Here is a 25874-nt window from a genome sequence, read left to right on the forward strand (position 1 = left end):
ACAAAAGAAAATCCTTGTACTTTATACAAGATAAGGTTCTATATTAAAAAGCTCTCGTTCGCCATAACTATATTGCATCTCCTCTTGTGTCAACCAGTTGTTACTTCACTCTTTGAGTAAGTGACATTTAAATGGCAGTGATTTGATGACTGGATCCTGACATCAATTTTAAATCTCTGCTCCTTGCATTTATCTTGCTGGCCTCTGCTATTTGAAGTAAATGGTGAGAACTTCAGCAGGACTCAGGTAGAAAGCAAGGTCGTAGTCAAATATTTGCAGCATTGGAGAAGCTGAGTAAAAGCAACAGCTCATGGACATGGTTTGTTATGGTTCTGTGTGGTCTGCCTTTAGCAAAACTCCTTGACAGGATGAAACCTGAGGGAAAATATGTCCCCCACATTTATCTTCTCAAGTCTCTACTTTAAACCCCAAATATTTCTAGTTGAATATGCAAATGTATACTAGTAACCACATCTGGTGTCAAATACATACTGGACCATAAATGTTCATCAGCATATCCAGCTAACACTGTATTCAATCTGAAATTCTTACTGCCACTTCTTCTTTTCCAGGCCTTCAACTCTGAGAGTGACAATTTTAAGTTGTCTTATGGTGGTCACCAGTATCATGCCAGCTGTGCCAATTTCTGGATTAACTGTGTGGAGCCTAAACCACCAGGTCTCATCCTACCAGACCTGCTCTGACCTATCTTCATAGGAATTGAAGGATATCAAATTTAACTTGTCTATTGCTTGCACTTCACTGAAATTTCACAAAAATTGGAGGATGTAGCCCATAACAAAAATCAACTTGCAACTTTTATTTTTTTAAAGTATATTTAATATGCATCAAAGTTGTTTTGAAGTTATTTACACAAGTTACTATCTTAAAAAAGCTAAAGTTACATGATTGCTGAAAGGTTCTCGTTCCAAAAATATGCAGCAGCACTTCAGATTCAAATGGACCTAATGCTTATCTGTCTGTCCCTAGCGACTTGAAGTCATGGGTAAAATTGGTTTAAATGTTACAGGATTTTAAATGAGCAGCCTTACTGGGAAGAATTAACCTCACTTTGATTTTTTTAATTCTGTGAAAGGATACTAAAAGTCTTTATTTTAAATAATCTGATTGTCTGATAGTTAAATAAGTAATGTCTTACTTCACATCATTCAGATGTCCTTAACTTTCAGTAGCTCTTAGCAACAATTGAATTAACTGGATGATGGAGGTTAAGTGCTTCCTAAATTAAGGAGGCAAGGAGAGGCCCGAAATATATAATGCACAGGTGGGCATAGAATTGCACTAATGTCAAAACCTCATATGGATTAGTTTCCTCACTTTCCTTGAATTCCTGGCAGAATGGAGGTGAAAACTTAAAAACAATTTACTGAACACATTCAGCAGAGTGGAACCAACAGGTTATTGTACATAATCTGTCACCTGATGGGACCAATGACCTTCATAATGTGAAAGCTCTTAGAATCTGACCAATCTAGTTAATCGTTGTGTGAATTTTAAAGATCTCCCTAATTGATCACATAGAGCAAGATCTTGTAAACTGCATTTGTTTATTTTCTAATGTGTTTGTCTAGGGTGTCAAATGCAACCACAGTTCAGCTCGTTTCATTTAAACACTGAGCTAAATTTGAAACAATGGGTTATCAAAGTCATATTCTGTGGGGGTAACTTTGTTAATGGCCTTTGGTGTGAACTGGATCAGATGCGACTGGCCGCCTTTTATACATTTCTCCTGATGAGACATGGCTAGCGCGCAGCCAAATTGATATTGTCTGTTTTACACCATCACTCACAACCAGAAGTTTTCCATGCACAGGCTTTTTAATGAATATATCACCAAAGTAAATTGCCGAAGTACAGCACTAAAATTGTATTTGGGAAGGCATTGAGGCAATGTTGTCCTTTTTGTAGGTTTCTCTTGGTCAGTTAAATGTTTATCTAGATCACATGCAGTTAAGATATCATACTGAAACACCCCAGTTTCCTTGGGAAAAATTCAGTGTTCTAGTGCAATGTACAAATTGATTTGAATTTTTGTTAGGTACAGTTCAGTACTGCTTGGTTAAACATTTATATTTATTTATATATCTACATGTAAAATATCATTAAAACTGTGCTTTTTTTCCTTCCCCTTTTAGAATAGATTTTACACTTGTCATTTATGTCTGTTCAGTGATCAGCTAGCAAAGAGCATGCTCATAATGGTGCAGTTTATGATGCACCTTATTAAAATGTGGACTGCATCAGCCAAGTGTTCCACTACCTCTGAAAATGCTGCATTGGTTTTGATCGCTGGTATATTTAATGGGATAATGCCATTCAATAGAATTTGGTGTTTGATTGTGCTTGCTGGGGGGCGCTGCATGGTTAGATTCTTCTCATTGAATGACCATTACAAGCTTAAATTCTTGCAGCAGAACTTCGGTTTTATAATAAAATGTCTACTTCAGGAAACAGTTTAAATTTTCTAAATTTGCTGCTGAAATCACAGAAATAGAGTACATTGAACTTTAGTCAGAACTGAGCCAGGTGCAGTGAAAATAATATTGATCACTGTACAATAAATTCTTTGAAGGTTGCAAAAAAATGCTCTCCATTATCGTGTTATTTTAACGTTTCAAGGGCTCACCTCTGATTTTGGAGATTGAAACCTTTGCTAATGTGAAGGAATGAATATGTGTGGAATATTTGAGATGAACTTCACTATTATGAATGTTAAATGGACAGTTTGGAAGAAGAAACTCCAGGCAGTATTTGCATTATCTGCCTGGTCTTTTAAATGATTTGACTCCATTTTCTAGTCTGTAGTGTTTAAATGAAGTACAGAAGCAAACTCTGTGAGGACTTGGGGTGGGGGATGATGCATCTTTTGATTTATTATATATACAAGGTGAGCAGTCTTAACTGTAATTGCATTTTAATATCAATTTTATCCGTGTTAACATGCTGTGACAATTGTTTTCCAAGTGGTATTTGTAATCATGGGATGGGCGGGGAAGGGAGGGGGAGCGGTTTCTAGACTGGCTTTGCCTTGAATGAATTTTGTTTTATTTGACTGTCATTTTGCTGATTACTGATACTGGCGTAAAACACTTTATTTCTCACGTTGAATGAGTATAATAGCGTAACTGAAAGTTTTAAATGCATCACCAGTCGCAATATTGTATTGCACCTTAAACCTTGCGGCTCGAGTTTTTGCAGGTGAAATGTATGTGTCACATACTGGCTACTTCTTTTCGCATGCATTTCTAATAATGGAAATTGTTTTTTGTTTTGGCATGCTTTCTAAATTATAATTGTAAATAAAGAATGTAGGATGAAAGTGTGTTTATAATCATGTTAATTATCAAAGGTCTTTGACAATGGACTTTTTAAAAAAAAAAATTAGTTAAGGTAATGACTGGAACAGTCTTTCATTGGCAATTTAGTCTAATTGGATGGCATTTCTCAGCACCAGATTTAACATCAGATTGGGTTCCTTCTCATTGCCAAGAACTCGTGTCCTAGGTTACTGTATCCAAGGTGATGTTTCTGTTGCTGTGGAAACCTTGTGCATTGTTACAGAATGTGCAGCAGGTTTCATCCACTTGTGGAAACATTAATGCTTCCTATGTTTGGAGTTTCAAAAATTTTAGTTGAAATTATGCTTCAGTAAATTAATTGGAAAATCTAGATTCTCCCCATCAAGGATGGAACCAAACACAAACTGTATACATTGAAAACTTTCACAACAGCACTTCAAAAGTCCAAACCCACACCTTTGAAAATTTAGTGTTCCCTTTTTACTGGAAGGTTTAGATCCATAAGTCAACTCTGAGAAAAAGCTATTAATTCTTTTATGAACCCTTGTCTTTCACAGAATTTTGACATTTGCAATTAAAATACATTTAAAATTTGATACATTGAAATTCTTAAGAATGTAGAACGCACAGGACCATAAAAATGTATTGTGGTGTACACACATCTGGGAATTATCAGATCCGCAATTGTTTGTAAGAATCTGAAGGTTAGATTGACAGTAAGTCAAAAAAAAGTGATATTAAAGCTGTGGTAGCATAAACTTTGTGTTTGAAAAGCTTACCTATATTCTTCCCTTCATATCTTACTGTTTTCCAAGCAACGCTTTGCTGTGCTTGAGTGGGCAGGATTCTAATCTTCGCTGTCTACCAATGTTGCTATTGCTATGAATCAGCAGAACCAAACTGAATCCTTTTGCACTTTTGTCTGAAAGTGAAAACAGCTGATTTTGGGAATGGGAAATTGGACATAACATAAGAACAAAGAATAGACAATTTTGCATTTTTACTGTGGACTTCAATCAAAATAATTTTAACATTAGTTGATCTGTTCTGTCCACAGATACAGTCTGATCTGCAGTGTTTCTGTCACTTTCTGTTTTTTTTTGTTTTCCTATATCTGGAGGATTGCATTTCCAGATTCTGCTAAATTGGCCTCATGTCTCTGAATTAAGGAGAGAAAACTTAGTTTCCATTCCGGATCTCCATGATGAGTACTAAAATTGATGAGGTAGTTACTGATTAGATGATGCTTGGCTGTGAAGTCTTCTGTTTTCAGAAATCCTGCTGCATTCTTTTAGGGGCATGCACACAGATAATGGTTAGTTAGAAGAGGTGCTTGAAATTCATGATCTGTTGGGTCTATGCCAGCTCTCCCAATGAGCAATACACGTCATGCAGCACCCCTGTCTTCTCCCTGTAACCCTGCACATATTTCATATTCAGATCGTAATCCAATTCCCTCCTGAAGGTTTTGATTGAATCTACTTTTACCATACACTTACGCAGCATATGTCAGATCCTAAGTGCTTACAGTTTGAAATTTCTTTTTCTCATATCTCCATTGCTATTTTTAACTTAAGTCTGAGTCCTCTCGAACTCAATTCTTCCATCAATCAGAATGGTTTTTTCCCTGTCTATTGTCTAAACTCTTAATTTGAATACCTCTATCAAATTTCCTCTCAAATTTTCTTTTTCAAGGAAAATAATCTGTCAAATAAAAACCTATCTGAAGTTCTGCAACTTTCATTTGAACTCCAACGTCAATGAATACTATGGGGGGAGGGGGGGAAAGAGTTCCAGATTCACAATACTCTTTGTGGGAAAAACTGCTTCCTTACTCTACCACTGAATGGTCCGGCTCTAATTTTAGGGTTAAGTCCCCTGTCTTCTGGGTTCCTTCAGAGAAAATAGTATCTTTCGTGCTACCTTTTCAAAGTCTTTAGTCATTTTGAATGCCTCATTAAGATCACCCCATAATCTTTTATGGAAGCCTTGTTTACACAGCAATCATAATTTAACTGCTTAACCCCAGGTTAGAAGTCATAGAGGTTTACAGTGTGGAAACAGACCCGTTGACCCAACTTGTCCATATCACTCAGTTTTCACAATTAAACTAGTCCCATTTCCGTGCATTTGGTCTATATCTTTCCATGCCTATCCCATCCGTGTGCCTGTCTGAACGGTATCATTCTGATGAACTGGCATGTAATCCTCCCAAGGTCAGTCTATCCCCTGACATGTACTCCAAAAGCAAATTTTCACCCTGATCAGTAGGAGGGGAAGCTGAAGTTGGCTGCACCACCCAGTCTGAGGAGGAGAAAATCAGTCAGGGATCCTGTTCTTGCTGAATACCTTAACAGTTCCCGTTCGGTTGAACATTGTAGGTGTGGATTGCCGAAGACTTGGTAGCCTGCTAAAGGTCACTTCTAAACTCATGTAACTGGCAACTACTTGGATGTTGTGGAGTGGCTGGCATTACTTTTTCCGAGCAAGACGTAGGTGCTGCCATAATTGGAATGGTGGCAAAGAGAATTAGTATTAAAAATACCCCTCCCCATTGATATGGTTTTTAACTAAGTGGACAATTGTAATCCAACTGTGGCGAATGAGAACTTGAATTCAGCTCAAAAACCAATCTGGAAATACTAAAGAGCTGATCTATGTAAAAAATTATCATTATTGGATTGTTATTAAAATCCATATGATTTATTATAACCTATAGTGAAGGAACTCTATCATTGTCTGACCCACATATGATTTCAGGCCAAACTGGCTGACTCTTAACTGTGCTGTGAAATATTTGGCAAACCCTTCAAGGCAGCTAAGGCAAGACAATGAATACCAGAGGCATCACACCCAAAGGATAAATGATTTTAACAAGAAGAATTCAAATACACCTACATACTGTTGATCTTTGAATGTAACCGTTAGTTCTGATGAAGTCACTAGACTCAGAATGGTTAACTCTGTTTACTCCCTGCAACTATTGTCAGATGTGCTGATTTTCGCCAGCAATTGTTTCAGATTTCCAGCATCTGCAGTTCTTTATTTTGCTAACATATAGAATTTTATACTTGGTACCTCAAAGTGCCCCCTTGCATTGTTGTTGCATTCCTCTAGTTGTCCAGAATTTTTCAAAAGTTAAATTTGTTATAATTTAACAAGGTGACATTTGTGCTTTGCAAGAACATTGGCAGGTGTATCAAATTACTATGTACCTGATTTTTCAAAATTATTCTATTGGTAGCGTAAATCTTGCTTAAATTAGTAAAATTAGATTGCAGGAACCAGGTGTAAGCTGCAGTAAATGCTGCTTGACTCATTGCAAATATATAGCTGACTGTTGATTTATGGTTGTGGTAATGAATGCTGGATTCACAAATCAGAATTATTCAGGTAGAAATTAAGGCACTTGTTTTAGGATAATCCCTGTGACTGAATGTTGAGACCTTAGGCACTTCTGATGTTGGACCTAACCGTTGGACAAGTGATCAGGCTGGAAATCATCAGTTCTGGAGGGTGTTCAAGACGACTGGGTAGATAGGCTACCGCTGCCTGGGTGAAGGTGGCAGTGGTCAGGAGAATGGGCGTCAATCTTTAGGGACACCAAACAGTGGATCAGGACAGAAGTTGTGATGACTGGAGTAGAACAATCTAGCTAGAGCAATTAGTAGTTGGGAGAGTAATAGCTAGGTTTTGGGATTTGTATATGGGGGGGGGGGTGTGGTGGGAGTAATCAGTAGCTGGTTGGGAGAATTAAAGACACTTTCAAGGAAAAGGAATGCAAATAACTGCACATTTACTCATGAGTGGCACAGAGGTCATGTCTCTACCCTGGGTCTGAAGGTGTGTCCTAACATCTGGACAGATTGATTAAAAATATCTATAATTCAACCAGTAAATATGATGGGCAATGAATTCATACAGTATGTTCCTAATCTCATGGATGGGAACAGCAAATGAAGAGCTTTCCAAGGATAGTGTGTGTTAAATGGCGGTCCAGGTGGAGAGTGAGCTGATATTTATGGGTGAGTTATCTTCAGATTATACATTTGTTGATTGCACTGTGGGAAGCAGAAACATTGATACTGCTATCAAACTAAACATAGTAATAAAGGTACAATATATATTGATTGTAACTACTGAATAAAGGTTCCTGTTTTGCTGGACAAAACTTGAATCTAATGTGAAAATGTATTTGTAATGATGCAAAGTTGTACCTTCTCTGGTATACTGGAATGTTAATGCAGTGAACATTCAGGTGTTCTATGTTAAATTAACATGGCAAGCTTCTACTTGGCAAATGAATGTTCTTAACCATTTGATAGATCTTTGTCACATGCTCCATTCGTAGTGAGGCTTTAGAGTGTCTTTGAACCATGTGGCAAAATATTGAATGCTCGTTTGTAATCAGAACCCAATGACATTGGTTGCACTCTTGTAATCCACTGAGAAGTATTTATAGTAAACATAAACACAAGGCAGTGTCATTTTTTTCATTTCCATTGTTTGTTTTGATGAAAATACTTGCTTGCTTTTTAATACCTCATGATGCAGCATCTCAGTCTAAGTTTGTGCAATGTTTCAAGGTTACTTTAGGCAGTTCATTTAGAGAAAATGCACCATACAATGTATTAATGTTGCTCCAGGTCGTCATCAATGCTATCTCAATATTGTCTGTGTGTGACCACAATGCTTGCTGTTGTAAATATGCACTAACGTGAATTAAGTGTAACATTAGTTCTTGAGTAAAGTTTGTGTGTACTATTAGAGCAGACAGGAAAAATGTGTTCTGTACAGACCAGTTCAGAGACACTTTAATCCTTAATACTAACTGATCATTGTGCTAATCCCAAAATCATTTTTTTCATTGCTAATGACAAGTTATGTTGAACCCATTTGAAGTGTGCAACAAAATTGATGTTTGGTCTTTTGTGTATGTATAGTATATTTTGTTTTCTTGTGTGTCTACAAATTAAATAGCAATCTTAAAATTCTGCCTTTCTATTACATAATTTCATATTACATTTCATGCTAACACAGTTCATCGAGTCAGTATAACTATGGTGCAGATTAAGCTGGCATTTTCATAGTCTGTTGTATGAACTCTTGCAAACCAACTTTGCATATATCAAGCAATTTTTCTTTTTTAAAAAAAGTAGAAACTTCAACAGCCTGAAGACAACTATTGTGCTTTTCTGGCATAATCAGCTGCAAACAACACACGTTAAAAATCTGGACATCAAGCAAATTGTGCCAGGCACTATCTCATGAGATGTCCAAAGGGCCTTGTCAGGGTAACATTCACATTGTGATTTTACATTTATGAAACATTTGTTTGTTTGTTCTCATAGTTCATTGAAGCCCAGACCTAGGAGGGCTATAAGACCTGCAAGCATATCACTACCAAAACTCTTGATGTAAATTCAAATGTGCTACTTATATTTTCATCATTCCACTGTTGGCAGTCAGACCATTAACTGCCTCGATCCTAAGATATGGAATTCTATCCTTAAACTCCTCCATATATCCTTTAAAAACTCTTCTGAAAACCACCTCTTTGATGATCATTAGTCACTTATAATTCCTTGTGTGCTTTGGTGTTGCATTGCATTGTGTTCATTAATGTACCCTTGGGATGTTTTACTCGATTAAGGGTGATATATAAATGCAAATGGTTGTTTGCATAGTAGTAATTTGGAGACAATTTCTCAATAGTCTGAAGTGAGAGTGTAAACCTTTATGTTCACACTGGAAGCCTGCTAACATAAACATCAAACACTTTACTGGGAGATGATAATTGTTTGTAAACTGTAAACATCGACTGCAAGTAGTACTGCATTCTAATTTTTGAGTAATTGCTGCATTGCTACTGAAAAAACAAATGCATGATGTGTTTTAATGCAACACTGCAATAACTGGAATCCTGAGTGACTAGACTGAGAACATCTTCATCACTAAAGCCATTTAAAAATAGATGTAAATGTACAAAATATACATATATATATATATATATATATTATACACACACACACACACACACACGTGACCGGTTTCCCGAAGGCAACATATTTATCCTTTATCACGATAACTGTAAACTATATTTTTCTGTCACATCTAACATTTGTTAAAAAGTCACTAGCATGATTCGTAACAGCACGTCATCAAACTCTTAATTTGTTGTAAAGTATCCTGGTTACATCAGACAGTTGTGAAAGGTGCTGTACAAATGTACCATGCAAAGGTTAATCTGTTTTACAGATCAGCTATTTCAAGATCTAAATGAAAAACCAGAAAATCTGTTGAGTGGTCTATACTGATCCAACTCACCTTTTATACTTCAAATGGAGCTCCTATAGCAACAGTACATTCATTTTCAAGTATTGCTGATTTTTTAATGTTTACCCACAATCCAGGATTATATACTCACCAATTTATCTTGGATTTTGTCATTTTATATTAACCTTATAGTTCTGAACTCTCAAACCTGCTCTTATACATTCCCTTCTTAATGAAACCCTAATCCAGATTTAGTCTGTTTTTGTCGTATAAAGCAAGTAACTTAATTGTGATTATGTTTTACTTATCATTTTAAAATACATCAATGAAGCTATCAGCACTTTGCTTTCCACGCTGGGAATGAACAGTATGTAAAATCAGTCCAGGGTTTACAATAAGTTCTGTCTGTTTGTGGACATGAGCCCAGGATTAAAGAATTAATGTGAATCTGGTTCACCTTTCTGTGCTGCCATTCAGAGCTCACTCGCTCAAAGCTCCAAGCAGTGAGGGAGGGCTGAGAGTGGGAACAAAATGTCACTGTTGTCATCATCTGCTCTTATGATTACTATTCTATGCAGGCAAAGCACGACAACCGCAGTCTGCCATTAGACTGCCAAGAGCTTTATTCGCTTACAATAGGCACTGATCTTAATTGCAAACTTGGGCTGCAGAAAAGGATAGGGGAGGACAAGTGGAATCTCTCACTGCCCAGGCAAAATGGGCTTTATTCACGCTGTAGGAAAGATACCCATTTTAGTGAAAAGAATCAATGAGTAAAAAAGGGTTATTCATTTTTGTGTTGCCCAAGCCACCCTTTTTTCTTTCCAATTCAAAACAGCAGAGCAAAAACAAAAGGTTTAGTAAGTTGAGCTATTGCCACCACTAGACCCTGACATACTCCGTTTGAAATAATTGCCTGAAGAGGGTAAGGTCACTTCTATCAGCCCGACAGAACTGGATTAATTGTGAACCAATCCTGCTCCCTGAACCTGCACATTCTTGACCTGTGATGCCAATTAGTGCATTTGGGGCTAATCAGGAAATTGTGCCTGTTTGAATTACACTTGAACGAAAAACTGATCAAAATGAAATAAAGTGGGCTGAGAGTCCAGTCATTGCTGCTGCCTAAAGCCAGCTCATTAAACAACTGATCATCTCATGGATTATGATGGGGACTTTTTTAAAAAAAATGTTGATAGGATACACACATGTATATATACTGTAAACATTTAAACATAGAACATTACAGCACAGTACAGGCTCTTTGGCCCCTGATGTTGCGCCAATCTGTGAAACAAATCTAACCTACACTATTCCGTTTTCATCCATATGTTTATCCAATGACTATTTAAATGCCCTTAAAGTTGACAAATCTCCTACTATTGCAGGCCGTACCAAGCCCTACTACTCTGAGTAAAGAAACTACCTCTGGCATCTGTCCAATATCTATCACCCCTCAAAACATCCAATGCTTTGAATTCAATTTCAGACTATTTGTCCTTTTCTACTGGACGTTGGTTAGACCACTTTTGGAATGTTGCGTGCAATTCTGGTCTCCTTCCTATCGAATGGGTGTTGTGAAACTTGAAAGGGTTCAGAAAAGATTTGCAAGAATGTTGTCAGGTTTGGAGGATTTGAGCTATAGGGAGAGGCTGAACAGGCTTGGGCTGTTTTCCCTGCAGTGTCGGAGGCTGAGGGGTGATCTTCTAGAAGTTTATAAAATCATGGGCATGGATAGGATAAGTGGACAAAGTCTTTTCCCTGGGGTGGGGGAATCCAGAACTAGAGGGCATAGGTTTAGGGTGAGAGGGGAAAGATATAAAAGGGACCTAAGGGGCAACGTTTTCATGCAGAGTGTGGTGTCTGTATGGAATGAGCTGCCAGAGGAAGTGGTGGAGGCTGGTACAATTGCAGAATTTAAAATGCATCTGGATGGGTATATGAATAGGAAGGCTTTAGAGGGATATGGGCCAAGTGGTGGCAAATGGAACTAGATTAGGTTAGGATATCTGGTTGGCATGGATGATTTGGACTGAAGGGGCTGTTTCTGTGCTGTACATCTCTATGACTCTCTCTTTCTGAAGAACATCCCACCCAGATTCTCCCACTCCTTTATTGGCTCAATATTACTAATGCTTTCTACACTTCACCCTCCTACTTCTCCCTTTGTAAACAGGCTCTGGTTTTCACTGTTCAATGTACAGTAAAAGGCTCTGTTGAAACAATTGTTCAGCGTTGGGTTTTTATTTGCTTTTGACATGAGTGAAGTAGCAAACCTTGTTACATTTCACCTTAGGTCAAGTTGGACTTGAACCTAGATCCCCTAACCCAGAAGGAGGAACACTACCACTTGCATCACAAGAGGAGGCAAGCACAAGGAGGCTGGACTGAAATATTCTTTTTCGATCCAAACCCAGAACTTCTCAAATACTCAGTGAATTAAAGGCCCAAAGCAAGAATCATGCCCCTAGAACAAGCTGTAGACACTTTTATGGGAACATTTTTATGGAGGCCATTAATTTTTAAAAATCTGAATATCCATAGACACACTGAGTAGCTGTCTGTAAAAGAAACTGATGAGTGCTTGTAAAATGGCTGACATCTGTACTGTACAGTGCAACAATGGTGCACACTTGGGTTCATATCTGCTGGATTTGTTGTGCCAGTAAATGGGATTGAATATACATGTAAGCACAGGCAATATTCAGTAAAACCCAGTGTGTTGATTCTTAGCTCTAAGTATCCTGAGAGGAGTGGTGTTAATAATGCAGTAAAACTATAATTTCTTTGCCCTGTTTGAATTTTATGGACTTCATAAAAAGCAATAAACTTGTAGACAATTGGAGCAGTAACAGAGAAGAAAGGGACTCCCAACAGTTCAAGGCGTACAATTATTCATTTTTTTTACCCAAGGAGATGGACATGTGGCCACGTTTTGAATAGCTGTGGACCTATTCCTGTCAGTCTGCTGGTGAACTTTGTGGGTTTAAGTGCAACAAGTTCACTACTTACTTTCCCCTTTCAGTCTTATTGCATGAATGCATTCCAATTCCCTACCTACTGTTTATCAGTGTCTGTGGCCATAATGGGACTTCTGCAGTTTTTCAAAATGTTAAACCCTGTTCAACTTTCCAGTTCAAACACGTTTCAAATCCAGTGCGCTTGTTTTGAAAGAAAGGCACAAATGTGTTCTCAAACATTTTTGCAGAATCTCCTCAAAAGGTTGAAGATTGCTAGTTTCCAGATTAAATCCCTGTAATTCAAATAATTCCCTGTGAGGGAGGCTTAGTCTGGGGTGAGATAGAAACTGCGTGAGTGTATTTGGAAACTTAGTGCACTGTTTGAAAGAGGAGCTTTTAATTAAGGTTTACTGCAAAAAGTAAATTGTGCTGAGTAAGAATCTCGGAAAAGGATAAGGTTTTTTTCGATCTTCAGCATTTGAATTCCAACTTTGTGTAGCAGTAACAAATAAATCAGTAACTGCTTTAGTGAAAACTTAAGTTTAATCATATTTGTTTTATTGATATTGTAAAGGTATTGGGAGAAAGGGCAAGATTAATTATAAATTATTTTGCAGTCATTAATACATATTCAAGGTGACCGGGTGGGTGATGATATGTAGATAAGTATTTTATGAAGATGATATGACAAGGATACAGACGAGAAAATGACTGCATAACTCTGAGGTGCAGAGGCATCTAGCGCATGAGTCAAAACAGTGAGTATGCAGGTACAATGATTAAGCAAGCTAATGGAATGCAATCTTTTATTACAATATTAAATTTTAAAGTAAGGATCAAAAACAAATAGCTGGAGAAACTCAGCAGGTCTGGCAGCATCTGTGGAGAGATAGCAGAGTCAGCAGTCCTGTTTGAGGATTTTGGGAATGATATAGAAACAGGATCTATAGGGTTGGAGGGTTATGAGCTTGGAGGCTATGAGGGAGAGATCACCAGCTGAAATTAGATTAGCGACCATTGTGGACACCATACAAACTGCTATTGGATGGTGGGTCATGGTCCGAGGGAGATAGGAGGAGGTGTCTGAGAGCTGGTGTTCAGCCTGTGCGATGTTAACAGCAGCACCGCCCTTGTCGGAAGGCTTGATGACAACATTAGAGTTGGATCTGAGGGCATGGAGTGTAGTCAGTAGGAGAGCCCAAGGCTTGAATCGGTAACGAGCAGAGAAATTAAGGCAACTGACGCCAAATCAACAGTTCTCGAACAGGTTGAGTGCAGGTGGAAAGCCAGAGGGAGGGGTCCACATCGAGGAAGTGTGTTGGAGACAGGTGAAGGGGAATTTTAAAAAAAATATATAAAATGAAAAATGCTATACTTCATTGCATTGCAGAGAACACACCTCGAAGGCTGTGTTCAGTTTTTCGCTTACTTTTCACATTTCCCATTCATCTCCAAGTGTTGAGTCAGGGCATACTTTGACCCATATTGCTCTTATACTGAGGAGCGGTTGCAGATGTGAAATTTGTTCTTCATTTAAATTAACTGTGACAATTGCACAGATCGCCTCTTATCCCCAAATTCTAAATTCCTCCGGAAATTCGCCACCCGTACCCGTTTGGTGCAGGCACCTTCAAAACCTATTTATCATTGAACATTAATCCAGTCGGACATGAGTTTCACGGTAACTGGGAACAGCGGATATTGGAATTATACTGTCCTCATTCCTCCCCCTTCTGTGCAGCCTTAACATTTCCATAAGTACTGGTACAGGAGCATTTTTTTCTAGTCTTCCATAAACATGATTGATGGGTTAAAGATTTAAGTGGCCAGCTCCCACTAATTTGTCAAAGTTTCCATTACATTAATCAGTACAGGTGCAGTGTGAGTGAGAACAGAGCGTGGTGTTTACTGAGCCATTGAGCAATGCTGGAAACAGGGTGTGAATCTCAATGAACACTTCATCCCGGAACAAACAGTGAGTGTTATCTTGGTGATTTCTGGAGTAGTAACAGTACATTTCCAGTCTTCCTGTTTACTTCCAGTAACAATGTGACTTTGCAAAACAACCATTGACGCTTTGGAGTTATGCGGGTCCGTGACTTTTTATTTTCTGTAACTTTTGCCTCTGACCTTCAATACTGCTCTTCCCTTTGCTAATTCAGTACTGCACTCTTTCTGTCTGTTTGTATTCAATGTTAGTGCACCTCTTAGTCATAGAGATGTACAACTTGGAAACAGACCCTTCCGTCCAACTTGTCCATGCTGACCAGATATCCTAACCAGGTATCCTAGGGTTTAGATATCCTAGGTTTAGATAGGCTATCTAAACCCTTCCTATTCATGTATCCATATAGATGCATTTTAAATTCTGCAATTGTACCAGCCTCCACCATTTCCTCTGGCAGCTCATTCCATACATACCCCACATTCTGTGTGAAAATCTTGTCCCTTAAGTCCTTTTCTATCTTGCCCCTCTCACCCTAAACCTATACCCTCTAGTCCTGGACTACCCCACTCCAGGGAAAAGCCTTGTCTATTTATCCCATTCATTCCCGTCATGATTTTATAAATCTCTATAATGTCACCCTTCAGCTCCCAACGCTCCAGGGAAAACAGCCCCAGCTGATTCAACCTCTCCCTATAGCTCTCATTCTCTAACCCTGGCAACATCCTTGTAAATCATCAATTCTCCTATTCCTCTGATGCTGCCTGACCTGCTGTGCTTTTCCAGCACCACACACTCTACTCTGATCTCCAGCATCGACAGTCCTCACTTTCTACATCTACTGCTCTGCCGTCCTCCATCCTCTTTGATACTAATTCAAAAAATTCAATCAAGTTCATGAGACATGATTTCCGATGCACAAAGCCATGCTGACTATCCCTAATCAGTCCTTGCCTTGCCAAATACGTGTAAATCCTGTACCTCAGGATTCCCTCCAACAACTTGCCCACCACTGATGTCAAGTTCACCAGTCTATAGTTTCCTGGCTTTTCCTTACCAACTCCTCTTCTGGAATGTAAGCTATGATCTTGCTTGAAGGGACACAGTGTTTAAAGCACATTCCTCTCTGCATTGTTTTAATGACATTATGATGTGGATCAGAAAAGTTCATTTCTATTTAAGTAGCTTAACTCATCCAGTCCGGTATCCTATAGCTTTGTGAATGATCAATGTATTTAAACTCTGCTTGGTAAATAAATCAAAGTCTGTACCTCTTTAATTAAATAAGTTGAAATTCATTTCTGGTGAAATTTTATTACAATCCATTCTCAAAATGAAATGGAGACTTTCTTAATCAGATGTAAACTTGTCATAAATATGTGTGTGCATCATTAGTGCTGCTGTATTATGTCCAAAGGATAACCATTCCTCAGTGTTGGCTGGAAAACAGAATTGTGCTCAAATTGTTACTCTATGAACAAGGGTAATGCCTACAGTTCCCAGATTTATATTCTGACAGGGGAAAGTTTCCATCAGAAATAAATGACTGCATGTGGGAGATTTGTTAGATCTGAAGCAGTCATCTTGTCAAATATTTTAAAAAGCCTGGAAACCATTTTGAATCTCAAATTAGTATCTGCTTGTTAAGCTCGTTCTTTCCCAGGCTCAGTGAGGTGGTTGGTCTTGCAGCTGCACTGATACCTAATAAATAAATGCTTTCCCAGCATAGGTATATTCTTCTTTTACAAGAATCACAACATCAATCTTTCCCTGGCTACACTGGATTCCCTGTTGGATTAGCATCAGTGTGGTAGTGCACCTCTGTACACAAAATGCCCCTGACTTCATGTTGAATTCCAAAGTTTCAATATGCTTTCAGATGAGCCAATTATCCTGGGCCCCTGCACTCGAGGGGAAGGATGGAAAAGATACTTGAACAGGAGATTGTCAGCTTCACAGCACCTGATGAAGGAGCAGCGCTCTGCTAGCTAGTGTTTTCAAATAAACCCATTGTGTGATTTTTGACTTTGTCCAACTCTGACACCTCCACATCAGGTCTGGAAAGACACAGTGGAGAGGATGGGTTTGGATAATTTTACCCTGCTCAATGCTCCAATAGCAACCCAGAGTTGTGGCAATCTGTTGCTTATATGGCTACTGAGTTGGGAAATGGCAAATGGTATTGGGACACCTCATGAGGTGAGATACTCCAGTAATTAAATTCCAAGCGATAACCTGCAGTTACTGTGCTGTTCCAGTAGAGGGAGCATTTCCAGCTATTTTACATAGAACATAGAAGAATACAGTGCAGTACAGGCCCTTTGGCCCTCGATGTTGCACCAATCCAAGCCCACCTAACCTATACTAACCCACTATCCTCCATATACCTATCCAATGCCCATAAAGAGGTTTATTTTCTAATAAACCCTCTCCTCTCATAATGGGCTATTGTGATTCTTTTTAAAAATGGATGGTATCACCTTGACATTTGGCCCTTATTTATTCCACAATCTGTACATTTTAATAAGCATTTTACACCTAGTTTGTATATCATTCCTCAAAGTCCCACAATTGTGTATCAGATTAGTTCAAATAGCATTCATTAAGCAGCTAATTAAATAGCAATAACCTATGCAGTATAAGATACAGCAGTGGCATCGCAGGGAGTGGAGTGCTTTATTTCCCCCTCCAACTCTTCCCTTCACAGTTTGATGACGCCACATTACCCTTTGCTGAGAAGGGCATTGATTGTCACTGGCCACACTGGTGTTTCCTTTCTTCCTGATAGTAGAAATTGAATAAAGATTTATACACCCATTGTCTTTCACTGTGTCTCACACCTGAAAAAAAAACAGCAGTTTAAAACTGTGTAAAGGTGGAGGTCAGTTGGATTGGACAACTGGTTTGCGATGCAGAGTGATGCCAACAATGTGGGTTCAATGCCCACACTGTCTGAAGTTACCATCAAGGATTCTCCTGAAGCTCTCCCCTCCCTAGAGGTGTGATGACTCTCCAGTTTAAACCACCACCAGTCATCTCTCTCTAATGAGTAAGTGGCGCGATGGGACAACGGTAACTTTAGTTTCATATATAAAAAGAAATCCATTTCATTCAACAAATCCTTTGATCAGAAGGATTTTCAGTTTGCTGCCAACCCACATCAGCAGCAACCTCCAATCAGCAAAAAAAAACAATTGTCTATTAACTTGATCTCAGGATGTGCATTTTTGACAATTAAGGTCATAAAGATAAAGGTTGCTTGAAACAAATTCCTCTTTAACCATTTTCCCTTTTAAGCAAAGGCATAATTATGGGCACTATTGTTATTATTTAATAGACTGGTGATGAATGTGATGTGACATTTATTATAATAAAACAGCATTCTGTCAGATCAGAATTATGTCTTGTTTAATGCTATGGGGATCCTTATTACATTTTGACTTATGAGACTGCCACTTTAAATTGGTTACTGTAAATTTGATTAATCAGCAGTGGAAGAGAATCCACCAGATATTAAAGACACTGTAAATGATGATGGGATCATAAGTGAAATGGTGTAATAGAGTGGAATCTGCTGTATTTAACATTCTGCATGTAATTTTGTTTTTACTTTGAATGATTATCCTTCTGTTCCCCACAGTGGGAATAGAAAACTCTGCATCATTTCACTTACAGTTTACTGGGTATTCTGCCTGACTGCAGGCAATACACTCCTACATATTGTATTTGTAAAAGGTCAAACTTGTACTGAACTAAGTGAAAAGTTCTGGAAACCCAGTCAGTTAGTAGCTGTGGCAAAAGAAATAAAAAAAATTTCAGGTCCTTACTATCATTAGAAAAAAAGTGTGTGGATTTTTAAATAAAATGATGTCCATTTGTTTGTTTGCTCTGTTAAAAAAGTGAATATTCCAAAACAAAATTTTTACCTCTGGTTCCTTGGTATGATCTTGCTGTGCACAAGGGGGCAAAATTAATTCACCACCTGACAGTGACTGACTGCCTTCCAAATATCCCAGTTTTTGTCAAGTGCTTCCCAATGTTCCTGAGGGATGACCTAAAAAGAAAGGCCTCCTTTTGCAATTTCAAGATGTTGCAGAGAGCTCTACAGCTAATGATGTCATTTAGGGCTGTAAGTCACTATTACAATGCAGAAAGTTCCCACTATGTTATAGTGACCAGATATTGAGATGTTGATTGAAGGGGTACATATAGGCAGGATGGTGGGGATAATTCCCCCAGTCTTCTCCAAATTAACATCAAGGAGTAGTTCATATCCACCCAAAGTGAGCAGAGAAGGCCACACAGTTTAACATCATTCAAGAGCTAGCTGTGCTCCCCATCAACTGTGCAATACTCCTGGTATTGCACTAGAGGGTCAGTAGATCCTTATGATCAGGCAATGAACTATAATGTTCAGGAATTCTTCCTTCAAAGACCAAACTTGTATTCGTAGGTTCCAGTGGTGCAAGTCTTCAAATCAAACGTGCAGCAGAGTTTAGACTTTGATAGTTCTGATGGACTTCTGAAGGTACCATCACATAAGCTAACCCAACTACAACCATCTTACCAATACCATCGCTGGGCATCTCCCTCCCCACAACATCTCAATTCCCAGCATTAATCTGAAGGTTGATCAGATAATGACCAGTTTTTCACCGATAGTCTTCCAAACAAACAAACAAACAAACAGTCTGCTTGTCAACTCCACTGAACATCTTGAGCAATTGCAAAAACAAAGAAAATGAAAATAATAACAGAAGTTACAAAGATATGTGAAAGCAAAGTTCTAGGAGCTTCAAAGTTGATTTTGATGGTGCTAATTCATCAATCCAAAGGATAACATGTCTAGAGCATGAAAACAGACCCTTCTGTCCAACTCATCCGTGCTGACCAATCGCCCCAATCTGACCTTGTTCCATTTGCCAACATTTGGCCCATTTCCTTCTAGATCCTTCCAGATATACCCATCCAGATGTATCTGAAATGTTGATCTTTCCTTTCTTGCATTTCACTCAGACTAAACCCCCACCACCCTATCCCTGTAGCCCTGCATTTCCCATGGCTAATCCATCTAGCCTGCACATCTCTGGGGACTATACGGTAATTTAGCATGGCCAATCCACCTAACCTGCATATCTTTGGTCTGTGGGAGGAAACCCACACAGATACAGGGAGAATGTGCAAACTCCACAGTTGCACACAGGGTGGCATCAAACCTGGGTCCCCTATGCTGTGAGGCATCAGTGCTAACCACTGAACTACCCAAAAGAGAAACAGCTCTTCCAGCCACAACGTTTACTTTAAAGGATGCTGGGTAATCCAAGATGGATGACAGGTAAAGAGGTTCTTTGCCCTGGGTGGCTTCAAACCAACCTTGAGGTTAACAGCCAAACATGTTAACCTATCGTGTCACAGAAACTTTGATCACACTAATCACTGAGCTTATTTTCCCCAGCACTTGTGTGTGTTGGCACAGGACCCAGTGAAAACCACCAGGTGTGTAAATAACTATTAATATTCTACCACCAAGAAAAACACTCACATGGCCAAGGAACCAGTGATAAGCAGAGCCCTGGGAGGGGAAATGCTTATGTGAAAGAAAACATGAGGGGAGGGTAAGGATGAAATCAAAATAGCATTAGAAGAGGAAATAAAGCACTCCACCTCCCTATCCAGTGCTCATCTCTCCCCAAAAGGCCTGGTAGAGTGTGTTGGTGGACACAGTATACAGTACTTCCGCTCCAAGGGCACCTGGACTCTTACGTAACCACGGAAAAAGGCAGGCAGTCAGCAGAAATGATCCCCCTCCACGGCCCGCCGCCTGGACAAGCTAATGGCCCAGGAGCAGACTCACGCAGAGATCCTCCAAGCTCTGCCCATACCCCTCAGCACCAGGTGCCCAAAGATCAGCAGCCAAACACACTATCACTGAATAACCTTGGAGGTGACTACTTCTATAAACATGCATAATGAATAGCAATGTGTTTTTGCTTTCAATAATCAAATCATCCATTGTTTGTACACATAAGATAATAGAGCTGGAGAAGACAGGATTGGTTTATTGTTTTTGTAGAATTGAGTTACACTGTGGGATCAACAGACCCAGTGCAGTAAGACAGATCAAAATGGACAAACAGACAATAATTTATACAAAAAAGTTTATTTTTTTAAAGTTGTACGTTATTGATAGAGCTCTTCCTACATTGCAATTTTCATTAAAGAAAAAAGGAATTACAAGCAGTTCTGCAGATAAATTTAATTTCATTTACAGTGTTCTGACACTGTCTGGATTACCCTTGTTCAGCTTTGCAGACACTCAAGCATAGACCATTCAATACATCATTTAGACAATGTGCTCAAAAAAGACAAAAAAGTTTCTACAAGTCTCACATTGGTCTGAGTGATCTACAGCTGCCCAGAAATACAATTCAAAGTTGCTCACAGGTAAAAAGAGAGGAGAGAATGTGCACATTACGGTATAGTGAGTTTGGGCTCACTCGCCAGAGACTGTGCTGGTTTAAGGAAGAATGCAGACCTGGAATTGGTTAAAAAAAAACCCATGAGAAACATACACCACTGTGAAATATCTAAGCACTCACTGCATAAGCAAATAATCTTTCTCAACTGCAACAGATCCACAAATCAAACCAATCTTTCACAAATCCCTGTTATAGGGCTCAATTCTCTCGCAGAATGACAACGCAAAACAGCAGCGCATTTATGTTTCACTGACTATACTCAGACCTCACACCATACTATTTAAAACAGGCAAGCGCTCTCTGCTGGTTTCAATTCATCTCTCAGGTAGACCTCAAAAGATAGTACACATGACACAACAATAACGCAGCAGTGCAAATAGGATCATTACATCTACAGTTTACTTCTTGTTCAAAATGAACTTTCACTGTGATCGTCCCAAGTTCATAGCAGCAGCTTACAGGTAGCAGGAAGGTGGAGAGATGTCGACACTGAAGTCTGTAAAATTATCCACAAACCAAGCACAACTCTCTCCATTCCAAAGTCCTGTCCGCATCAATATCAGAAATGTTAATATCTGCCTGTGAGTCCCACTGAAAGGACTGTGATAAAAACATTAAAGACAAAATAATTAGAATTAAATTTTAGAAATACATCTATGTTTAAAAATAAATACAAAGAAATTAATTCCACTATTAAAGCTGTAGAAAGCCCAGCGACTTTTAATGGATTTACGGTATTCTGAATCACTGGTTTATCTGAGGGCCTTGTGGGATACAGAACAACTGACGTTCAATCCATTTATATTGGATTTAGCAGTGTCTACACCTTAATATTTTCCATCCTTTGGGAGACTAAATCCTTTTTGTTTGTGAAAACAGAGCAGTAGCCGATTAGTCCCTCAAACTGTGTTAAATGCCCCAAAAAGGAGTGAGGTTCCTGGTTTCCTTTTCATAAAGGTCAGGGATTACCCCGATGGGAGACTGCACCATTTTAACACTGTTCTTGCCGAATAGTTTCCGTTCGTACTCTATCAGCTGCCTCCAGAAGCCCACGTTGGGCCGAATGATGGGGCGACGAGATTTGACCCAGTTGTGAGCCTCGAGAAGGGAGATCTTGTGAAACTTCATCAGGTAGGCAATGCACAGAGAGGCTGATCTGCTGACGCCGGCTACACAATGGACCAAGGCCGAGCCGTGTTTTTTGCTGACGCTGTGGATTTTATCGGCGATGCTGTCAAAATACAGAGAGATGGGGGCGTGTGGTAGGTCAGCGACAGGCACTTTGACATACTCAACCTCAGGCCAGTTAGCATTGGGGATCTCCATGGTCGCATTAATGATGCAGGTAATGCCCTTCGACAGGACCAGGTTGCGATTTGTGGCTGCATTGCCACTGCAGAGGTAGAGACATGGGGTAATTTGAGCGATCCCACCCAGGACTCCCCCAGTTACCAGCCGGGGTTTGGAAGAGGGACCTGGTGGGGTCCGGTGGAAGAAGCTTTGGCTCCGGGAACTCATCGAAACGTTGGCTCAACAGGAAGGTGCAGTAGAATACTGGAGGGACCTCAACACTTGTCCACTGGAGTTAAGCTCTTAGCCAGCTGGCTGTCCTTCTGCTCAGGTTATTGGCCCTGAAAAAGACAGTGTTTTTCAAAAAGAACGTTATTGCATCAAATCATTTGTGCGGCCAACTCAAACACATCCAAACCAATAACAGCGAAACTATTCACCAACATATTTCTGCAAACCCGTCCAGAGAGAAAATAAAATCCCCTCAGTACAATCCTCTCACAATTGGTTCAAGAATGCTTCTGCAGAGTCCCTTTACTTCACCTGCACCCATCCTCAAAAATCTCTCAAAATAATTCTCACGTGACAGCAGGTGGGACAAATGTTACCAAGAGTTTCCGCTGATCAGGACAGCGAGGCTGCTTATGGTCAAAGTTCAAAAATCACAACACCAGGTTATAGTCCAACAGGAGCCCTCCAAAAGCTAGCACTTCCAAATAAACCTGCTGGTTTACAACCTTGTGGTGTGTGATTTTTATCTTCGTAGACACCAGTCAAACACTGGACCCTCCATCCCCAAACCCCATTCCATACCCATATTAGATTTTAGATTAGATTACATTAGTGTGGAAACAGGCCCTTCAGCCCAACAAGTCCACACCGACCCACCGAAGTGCAACCCACCCATACCCCTACATTTACCCATATACCGAACACTACGGGCAATTTAGCATGGCCAATTCACCTGACCGCCTAATGAACATAAACTTTGTTTTAATAGACTTTGTTTTAATATATTTATATTAATGAACAAAAATGCTGCAGATCTGTCAAAAACAAATACATCTTTTGTTGATAGCTCTACAAACCCAGGATCAGCTGAGCTAACCCACATATGGTTATTATAGGAGGGGCACCTTATCCCTTGGTTATTTTCCAGCTAGTAGAAGTGAAAAATTAGGACTGTGTAAGCACTGGTGTTCCTCTTGATTGGATGGGAATCGGTCACAGGAGAGCTGATGGGTAGGAGGGTCTCGTTCCTTCCTGTCAAAGGGTTCAATCCACAAAGCATTCACTTCCCTCCAGAATCCATTTCCCTTTGTCCCCTCACAGCTCGAGAGTTCAGAGGACCATTGCGAAACCCCCAGAAGAGGTTAGGATCAGCCTTGGTCACACTCCCTTGACCTGCCCTGTTCCCACAGGAATTGACACATGCAGTCAAAAATCCCAGCTGAAAAATTGGCCTCCATATCCCAGCCTCCATTCTTGTACCACCAGAGAGAATCTTTCTGGGATTTATGAATGAGATGGGGTCTGAGAGAGATTACAGGTGCTCCTCACATCCCCAAGGCTAAACAGAGTCTGTAAAGTGGTGCGTGGCCTTGTATCCCACCATTGTTCACTTGAGAAATCACTACATTCAAATGGTTTGTGCTCCAAACGACAGGAGCAGTATTTGTGATTGCTTGCCAACTTGCTAAAAATCTGTGGGCTGAAACAGAAGAGTTTTGTCTACAGAGATATAAAGAGAGAGAGTAAGACAAGAGTGGATACATAAAATCTGAAGTGGCAGCAATGACGAGAGAGAGAGACAGACAGACAAGTGTCAGAAAAGGATAAAAATCACACAAACACAATCAGGTGATTGCGGAGGGCTGATGAAGGAGCGTCGCTCCGAAAGCTAGTGTGCTTCCAATTAAACCTGTTGGACTATAACCTGGTGTTGTGTGATTTTTAACTTTGTACACCCCAGTCCAACACCGGCATCTCCAAGTCAGAAAAGGAGGGAGGGAGCAGGGGTAGAGCAGAAGGAAGATGAAGGGCTGAGATTTTTTAAATTAGAATTTAATGAGAAGCCTTGCAGTGTCTACAATATTTTATCTACATTCCTTACCACCCCAGCATTAGTTTGTGCGATATGGGTGTCCCTGGCTGCGTCAACATTTACTGTTGGTCCCTAATTGTCACAGAGAAGGTGGTGCTGAGCTACCTTCCTGAACCACTGCAATCCTGTGATGTAGACATAATTTTCAGGGAAACAATTCTGCAATAATCTCTTTTAAAAAATACAGAAAATGATTTGAGTTAGTAAACTCTCACCAACTCAAGGCAGAAGTGTAGCTAAGATGCTAATACAAAAAAAAGGGAGGAAGGCTTGCATAACACTGGTTGGGTTAGTAACAGATCAGAAAAAAAATGATTAACACATCCAGCGCTTAGCAACAGGCCACATTGGACGTAGGCCCAGTTCATTGTTCAAAATCAAATTGGCTTTTGATTGTTTGGAACTGTGTGTATTCTTGATAAAAATCATTTTTATGAAGATAACTGACATGAGGGAGAGAGTCAAAGTGTACAACTTGGTCTCTTTAAGTTAAGAGGAAGGTAATGGGGTGGGTATGTGTGTCATAATGGCAAAATGGTCATAAGCAGTGGGACAAATCCTGCACAGAACCTGGGCAGGTGTTGATCACATAGTTAAAAATGTAGAGCTCTTAAATAGACAAGCTTGGAGCCTGATGCCTGCTGAACGACCTTGTGGAGGAATGGATCGCTGGATATTGCGTGAACACAACTCTTTCTCATGTGTACAAACAACTCTTTCTCCCCTTCCCCCCCCCCCACCCCCCCTCCCAACCCCCACCCCAAACCTTGTCTTTACCACCTCAATGAGCACTGATATAACGCGCATGGACTACACACCATTCCTACATGCGGGAGGCAGCAGGGAATGCAAGTGCTACTGCACGGGAGTCACAATCAGCCCTCTTCCTACCCTCCACTCCCACCCCCATCCTCATCCTCATAAATCCACATTCAACCTTTCTCGCTGAGATCCCTGGGAAGGTGGAACGTATTGCAAACAGACCACACCAGATACGAGGACTTCACCACAGACCCATCTATCCTCAGGCTCTGACCAAATCCATTCACTGTATTCTGTAGAACAAACTCTTTCTTGCCTCAGTACCATCACTGTGGAAAACTACAACAGGTTATAAATATTACAAAAAGTACTTGCTGAACATAACAAGCCTAGTTGGAGTGTATCCCAGTGCTAGTGGTTTGTGTTGCATATGTGCCTCCTCCAACTCTATTAATGTATTATTCCATTGTTTTCTCCCTCCTGTTTATATCTAGCATCTCCTTTATGGCTAGTTACTGTGGTAGCTCCACGTTCCCACCAGGCCGAACTGTTTGGCTCCGCACCATTTGGAGCACACACTACCACCGACTGAAGGAACTTTGATAACGAAGAGCGTCACAGCGGTGATCTGTGCAGGAATGCTCACCACCATGGCTACCCATTGCTTCAGTGAAGTGTCACTGGTGTGTGGGAGGAAGGATTTTCAAAGAATGTTGTCTTCCTGCAATGCAGTGCAGA

The 25874-nt window shown here is 39.9% G+C and overlaps 2 protein-coding genes across 10 annotated transcripts in view; one reads left to right on the forward strand and one right to left on the reverse strand.

Annotated features, from left to right (window-relative positions):
- synrg (synergin, gamma) overlaps positions 1-3343 on the forward strand; it is a 110714-nt gene extending 107371 nt beyond the window's left edge. For 6 of the 7 annotated variants that reach the window (XM_043718368.2, XM_043718370.2, XM_087977307.1 and 3 more), the window contains one exon: positions 573-3343. In XM_043718368.2, coding sequence (XP_043574303.2) covers positions 573-704 — 132 coding nt within the window. In that variant the 3' untranslated portion in view covers positions 705-3343. The remainder of the gene's footprint in view (positions 1-572) is intronic. The other variant, XR_015752328.1, reaches the window with a different exon arrangement.
- A 17298-nt stretch (positions 3344-20641) lies between these two features.
- The window catches only part of dusp14 (dual specificity phosphatase 14), a 35752-nt gene continuing 30519 nt past the window's right edge, over positions 20642-25874 (reverse strand). For all 3 annotated transcript variants that reach the window (XM_043718378.2, XM_043718377.2, XM_087977309.1), the window contains exon 2: positions 20642-22611. In XM_043718378.2, coding sequence (XP_043574313.1) covers positions 21890-22498 — 609 coding nt within the window. In that variant the 5' untranslated portion in view covers positions 22499-22611 and the 3' untranslated portion in view covers positions 20642-21889. The remainder of the gene's footprint in view (positions 22612-25874) is intronic.

The sequence above is a fragment of the Chiloscyllium plagiosum genome, unplaced genomic scaffold, assembly GCF_037043375.1.
Source record: "Chiloscyllium plagiosum isolate Xiang-an unplaced genomic scaffold, Cpla_swu_hap1 HiC_scaffold_31, whole genome shotgun sequence".
Lineage (NCBI taxonomy): Eukaryota > Metazoa > Chordata > Chondrichthyes > Orectolobiformes > Hemiscylliidae > Chiloscyllium > Chiloscyllium plagiosum.